Source organism: Penaeus japonicus, unplaced genomic scaffold (assembly GCF_977035675.1).
Source record: "Penaeus japonicus unplaced genomic scaffold, GWHDUDI00000001_assembly GWHDUDI00000002, whole genome shotgun sequence".
In the NCBI taxonomy this organism is placed as follows: domain Eukaryota; kingdom Metazoa; phylum Arthropoda; class Malacostraca; order Decapoda; family Penaeidae; genus Penaeus; species Penaeus japonicus.
This window is the reverse complement of record NW_028234404.1, coordinates 38,222,991-38,230,490: the sequence shown is the minus strand read 5'-3', so window position 1 is coordinate 38,230,490 and position 7,500 is coordinate 38,222,991. Positions and strand designations below refer to the sequence as shown.

General features: G+C 32.8%; 1 protein-coding gene across 1 annotated transcript in view; it reads right to left on the bottom strand.

Annotated features, from left to right (window-relative positions):
* Positions 1 to 3,672: 3,672 nt before the first annotated feature.
* The window catches only part of LOC122246142 (lipase maturation factor 2), a 13,623-nt gene continuing 9,795 nt past the window's right edge, over positions 3,673 to 7,500 (bottom strand). The window contains exons 9-11 of the mRNA XM_086545342.1: positions 7,461 to 7,500; positions 6,872 to 7,177; positions 3,673 to 5,953 (exon numbers count right to left, since the gene is read on the bottom strand). The exon at positions 7,461 to 7,500 is cut by the window's right edge and continues 174 nt beyond it. Coding sequence (XP_086401468.1) covers positions 6,874 to 7,177; positions 7,461 to 7,500 — 344 coding nt within the window. The 3' untranslated portion in view covers positions 3,673 to 5,953; positions 6,872 to 6,873. The remainder of the gene's footprint in view (positions 5,954 to 6,871; positions 7,178 to 7,460) is intronic.

The following is a 7,500-nucleotide window of genomic DNA, read 5'->3' as shown; positions in this document are numbered from 1 at the left end:
ATTTTTTTTTCATATCTTGTACTCTCAGAAAATACTTTCTAATCAGAACATAACAATATTGCAATCTAACAATATCCTCAGTAGAGTGAAATGCTGTTAACGTATAAAAGTATTTGTAATAGGGAAAAAAATAGAATATTTCTACAAAATTCTTGTGAAGCAAACCAGCAACATGATATACCGAATCATGAAATCTTTCCTCAACCACTTAAGCGGACAAGCTCTGAAAGAAAATAATAGATAACTCATGGAAAAACAAACAAACATCAGTTCATCACTGCCACCATCTTCCTTCAGTGCAAACATTAATACTGAAGTACACTCATTTGTGCATATCTAAACTTGAATCAAGTACAGGATGAACACGGCTTTAGGTTCATCAAAATTACTTAATCCCCAAAACAAACCTTGAACCATACTCGTCACTGTAACAAACAAAATACAAATAAACCAGCTCATTGTTTTATTGTTTTTTTTTTTTTTACCAACAATAAAAGAATAATGTAAACACAGTACACCATGCAAAGAAAATAACATTCTGAAGAAAACACCAATGGAAGGAAGAGCATAAGTGACTGACAATTAGTGAAGACTGAAATATGATTTAAACTCAACTTGTTTTACAGCTGTTGATATGTTATTTAGTAGAGGATGCTGCATCTACACTTTTAATTATTCATTGTTATGCAAAACAAGATTATATATATATATATATATATATATATATATATATATATATATATATATATATATATATATATATATATATATATATATATATATATATATATATATATATATAAGCTGGTGACAATAACCTTGCAGCTTCATAATAATTTAGTTAATTCCCTTTCCTAATCTTTAACAATACCGGTAAAAAGAAATCTTGCAAAGATACTAAAAGCAACTGAGAATTCTTGGACCACTCAATTCTCCCGATAAGAAAAAAATGACAGAAAGGCAGGAATCAAGTGGGTTAACAAGTTATTGCCACTAGCCTTCAACTGAATTGGTATGAAAATATAGCTTTGGTCTATGTGAATCCATGTTAAAAATTTTTGAAAGTCTAAAGCTTAGCTCAGCTTTTAGCATTTTGGTCTTGTGGAATTATTTAAATAGTGTGGATATTTGTTTGTTTTTTTATAATCGTGTACTGTATGTATTAGTGATTAACAAAGTAATTTTTGATGGCAAAGTTAAATATGTTGATAGATTCAGTAGCAAACAAACAGATGAAAAAGAGAAAACTAATCACAATAAACAAACAACAGAAAAATACTGATCCGGACGTCTATCCATCCAGTGGTACTTTTAATTACTCACTTTTTAGATAAAACTCTAAGGAAAATAACAAACATAACTGACATGTATATACTGAACACAGAACCTTCCTTTCACAAAATGAAAAAGACATAGTTCTAAAATATCTGTCTGCTTGACTAACATGGACATGCCTGTCTAAATAAATCTAGTAAAGAAAAAGAAATAAATTAAAGAAGTTATCACATCCAACTAAGCACCAAAATGTTTATTATGCCTACAACAATGAGAACAGAAATATATGAAAAATAAGGAAATAGCTATTTGTTGAATATCTACCTGCATATCAACAAACTGCCTGAAAACATTATTCACTTTTAGTTATAAATAACCATCTGGAAATCAAAATTAGTAATTATCCAGTGCATAAAAATATCAATAAAAAATGCAAGATTATAATATGCTATGCAACATTAGAGGGAAAACACTGCAGCACATTACACAAGCTTTGGGAAGACATGGAAACGTTTGCTATAGAAAAGCATAAAAATCCATCTGAATTCTACGCAAAATTAGGACATCACTTCTCTAAGCACATTTCTCCCTACCTAGTGCTCTATGCTCAAAATGCACTAAATAAAAATATGAAGACAATCATCTCCATTCTTTCTTCTAGTTACAACTAATCTGCAATTTCCGCAGAATCGAACACTGCAATATCAAATACGAACACTACGACATCATGTGCGAACTATCAGTAAGTTCTTATTTGCATGTAAGTTCAGACAGCAAAAATGGACAAGTCACCTACAAAGAGAAACTTTCTTGTATATGATAAAGCCTAACTCCTTTGCTACAGGAAAAACTATTGCACCTAATGAGTTTAGACTGTGCAGAATCTTCTTGCAGAGTATAGTAGCTATCCCGCTTGTATTAAAATATCAGCCACAATGGCATGTAACACAAAAGTGCAAAGTAGTGAGCCATTTTCAAGTATGCAAATTCAAAACAACAAGCCACAATAAAATATCAAGTTTATACCAAGTACATGTTGGTAAGAGATCATCCTTCAAAGGCATTTCACTATATCCATGATAAAATGTCTAGTAAATGAGTATTTATCCCCAAATTTTGTTTTTGTGATTTTAGACATCATCATTGGTTCACATAATTCCCCCCCCCCAAAAAAAAAAAAAAAAAAAAATTCTCACTGCCTTTTACTATTACACTACTATTAATTAATTATAAAACCAAAACTAAATACATTCTATCCTTCATTCCCAGGAAAAACATTCAAATCCCAATGAGAACGCTAAACGATCATAAATCCCCTTAAAAAAAATAGGGAAGATATCAGATCACTGGCGTTTTTCTTCATTATCGCTTCTAATTGTGTTTGTGCCTCAAATAGCTCCAAACACTCCATAAACAATAGAGATTCTATAATCAATTCATTACAAAATCTATTTCAAATATAATGTATTGGCTTGTTGTCCATGCAATTTGGTCTCCCTTTTTTTGTGCAGTAAATTCAATTCTATCATTTTCATCTAGAAAAAGGGGGAAGACACCCTACTCTTCCCTACTCTAAAAATGCAAAATTTAACTATACTATTTTAACATCACACAAACAATGTATCAAACTATTCTGTAACACATCTTCAAATCTAAACTTCTAGTTCTTTCTCTAAAGTCTAAATACAAAACACTCGAGGGCCTCACAATCAAGAGAAAATATGGGATCGCCTTTAGCTCCCCTTGCTTTACAACAATCAAATTGCAGTTCTCTCGGCATAAGCATGTAATCCATCACAATTTTAGCCATCAATAAACAAAATGACATTCCTGGATGCGCACTAATCTCTGAGCAAAGACGGCAGAAATTTCACGTCATGATTACCCTGGTTACTGGACCAACAACTTAAAAGAATAACCCTTGCATATGAAACCTAGTATGTTGATATCATTTATGGTTCTCAAACCAAGCATTCACAATTTTTTTTCCCCATTAGTACTATATTTTGAAAAGTCCACCACTGGGTGAAATACCAGATAGGACGCACACCAAATCTCGTATAAATGAATAAACTTTTAACATTTTCAAATCAGCTGATTGGCAGTATAAAGAGACTAGCAATGTTTTCCCTCTTTTGTTACTCAAAGCAACGATTCAAATGCTGATATGTCTTTAGTTATGTGAGGTATGATATTCAGGCTGATTTATGACAACCTAGCTCTTGTGAGGTCACTCAATTTAGCAGTTTCCCATTACATAAAATGCAAAAAATAATATATTGTACATCAACATTGAACAATATCATAACATTCCTATAATCGTTTCCGAGCCTTTATGTCACGACTTTACCACCGATAATAAACACAAGTAATGCACGGGAATACAACCAAATCTGCGTAGATTCCTTTATGGTGTCTAACAATACATAAGAAATACAACACTGAAAACTTTGTAAGCATTATCCATTAACTCACTTCAACACATAGGTTTATATAAAGAAAAAATGTACATTAAAAACAATAAGTAACACTCCAACATGATAAATACCAAGAAAAAATTATGATGATGGAAGAGCAAACCTAATTTGATATAAATGTATCTAAACCTATTACAGAATTTCCAAAGGCAAAGAACTACCCTAACAAAAATCAGTACAATTGGCAGTTAATTTTTCTGCATATCACTAAAACATGTAATCAGCGGTAAGTCACTTAAATGCGAGTATTACATTGTAAAGACTGAATGACCTAATAAAATCATTCATGCTGGCTTTTAACTCTCAGTAAGCAAAAGCAGGTCATATGGCCAATCTCAGCTAGTAAAAGTCTTTGCATATCATTTTGATTATTCTCCTTTCTTCTAATTTGGACCATAAAAAGTTAATCCTAACTCTCCCGTATGTAGTCTTCATTATCAACATTATTTTCCAGGAGAAAAGGAATCTTGTGCATCACTGTCACAGAACTGGGATTTGTAACCACCATGATCAGAATGGGTTAATATAAATGTCTCTATATGAAAACCTTTAAGGCAGAATCAACACTGCATTATTGGGTAATTCTTATCATTTTACACTTCATATAACAAAGGCCCATCTCACTGTTCCTGAATCAGAGTGTACCATCACAGCAACACACAAAAAACAAATGATAAAATTGTAGTAACATAGCAAAACCAAAGAACTTTTAAATCAACCCATGAACGTCGGGAACAGGCACTGTCGACTTTGATTTTTTCTTATGTATCTTTGCATTATTTTTTACACATTGATGGCTCCATACGAGCTAAGTCTGTAAGAATTCAGTTGCTAGGCTTACTTGACATAACCTGTTTACACTATTCCTTGACCTTTTAGGAAACAGGTTTTTATTTCTGTTACTAGTATTACTATTAAGAGCATTATAATATGATTACTATTATCATACAGTAATGATGCTAATAACAATAAAAAAAGTATTTTTCCAAAAAACTAAAATTCAAGGAATGGTGTTTATAGGTGAGTTCAAATAGGAATTGTAACTGACTCCCAGAACTAGTGCAGCTATCAATGTATAAGAAAAATATTTACAAACATGTACACATGCAATCGTGCCATAAATGGGTTAAATAAAATGCTGCTGTATAATAGGTAGACTTGTGAATTTGCTATTTCAATATAAAACAAAACTAATGCTATACAAGTCACTAAAACATAACAAAGCAAAAATTATATCCCCTTTGCTCTGCTATAGTCACACTTGCAGTCAAACGAAAGACAGTCCCCCCTGGTTCATTGAGTCAGTCATCATAATCAGCCCTTATATTCAATCATTAAAACCCAGACCATGTACTCAACTAACTTGGTTGAGCACATTATTATACTTGAGGTTCTTTGATGTTCTTCAAAAGATCAGACAAAGTAGGAGGAAATTTGGCCACTCTGTCTTGGCACCTTAGGTCCAGAACAATAATTTCAACACTCTTGCCATATTGTAAAGACAAAGCTGATTTTTAAAAAGACATGTATATATGTATATAAATATATCTTGCCTCAACAATCTCCTCACAGAGTTCCCCCAGAGATTCTTTTTTTTTTTTAATCCTCAAAAAACCGAGAGGATGACCAAATCCTGCCTTAGACACCATTTACCAGCATTGTCTGATTCCGAGCAAAGGGTGGAGCGTGCCCAAAGGTATAATTTTAACTGGCATTTAACTGAGGATAAAGTTGTAACAATGAAATGCATGAAATCAAGCCAATGGAAAAAAAAGATACTATGCTAATAAATCTAAAGCAACTAACAAGTGATAAAGCTAAATTTGTACCAAGCTTCATGATTAGCAAAAACATAAAGAATGAAACAGTTAACAGACAACAGCAATTCCTAGTACATATTTTATAATCATGAATGCAAAAAAATAAGGACAAAGTCATGTTTGTAAAGATTCCCTTGTCTGATACAGCATTTGCCTTCTTAACCAGACTGTGCAAACTGGAAACCTTACACAGAATAAGTACAAGGGAGACCCAGTAAAGGCCACAGTAACAAAGCCACAACACACATTTACGAAAAGAGGATTACATGAATCACTCGTGTCCCACGGATCTCCACTTCAAATGGGTTTCTTGTTAGATGGAAAACAAGTAATACAGTGTCTGCATTACAGCTGTCTGACAGTGTAGCTAAAGTTGTCATTCTGGTAGTGAATAAAAGACAATCTTGATACAAATACTTCATATAAAATAATCTCAATCACTGACAAAATCCAAGGTATTCTACAGTAGCCATAAGTTTCAAACTCTCTAACATCATCGCATTCAAGAAATATCAATAACAATCCCATGAATTTCCTAACTATAACAATTCCAACTACTCACCTATGAAACCATACAAAATACAACCATTTACATTTTCATCAAGTCCATCAACCAATGAACACTATACTTTGCAAATCACTCTCGAAGATTAAAAGCTTCTGTAAATTTGTTTATAAAACTGAGAGCTGTTCTCTACAATTCAGTCACGGCATCAGTGTAGTACTTCAAATTTATATTAATCTCACCACTTCACTCTCGTCAAAACATTTTCATTGTGTTTCTGTTAATTCTTTGTAAATTACAATTTGTAAAAATATACCTCATAATGTATGTAATTTTTTCAGTATTCTCTATACAAACACCCATACTATAACTTAAAGGATCCAGTATTTTGTTCCAGTTTCTATAACACTATCCCATTAAATGCACACTCTGCATGCACATCAACACTAGTGGTTAAAAAAATCTACTAACTGATGGCATTTATTTAAAAATGGTTGAAAAATATTTCTTCTAAATAAAAATTCAATAAATATTTCTTTTCTTAATCTAATAACTAACAATATCATAGAATAAGAGTGTTTTTTCAGTTTTTTGATTGTTTATTCACATTTCTCGGAAGCTGTTCAGTGAACACAAAAATGAAAGGGAAAAAACATAATTAAGGACTAAACAATCATAAACAATACACCTGCATCATTAAATACACAAATGTAAGAAAAAAAAAAAAAAATCTTTGTGCTTTGTCTCTCCCTCTTGAACTTTTACTCTAGAAAACCCAAATAAACATCACCTACCATCAGAGTCTTCCTCCTACATGCTTGGACGACCGGTACGACATGGAAGGCTTAACTCCACGTTTGGTCCACGTGATTAAGCATGCTGTTACGAACAAACCCCACAGGAGCACTTCCGGGGCAGCGAAGTTAATCCAACCCCGGATCATGTCTAGACCGTGTTGTAGGGGCTGGTTGGTGGCTGGAATATCCATTGTACCGATTGTACCAATTTTCCTTAGGTACTCGACTAGGGGAGCGTGGTCTACCGTGAAGATTGGAAGGTAGTCGCCTTCATGGGTTCTCTTCCACCAACTGCCCGATGCCCTGTTGAAATAAGGCCTCTTTGAGTCTTCTTGTTTCAACGATAATGTTATGCTGTGAGAATTAAACTGACAGTCCAGACAAATGATACACTTGTTAGACATGTGCAATATATACATTAAAGGAAAGGCTATAAATGAAATGACTTTTTCCCCATCTTTCACATCACAATTTAGATAATGCACGAAATGCCTCAATACATCAACCTAAGCAAATATATAAGCATAAGAACAACAGATTTTTCAATATGACCGTAAAGACAGTCATCATATAACCACATACTTACCCTTCTTTGATACTGGTGTAACGATACGTATACTTAGATG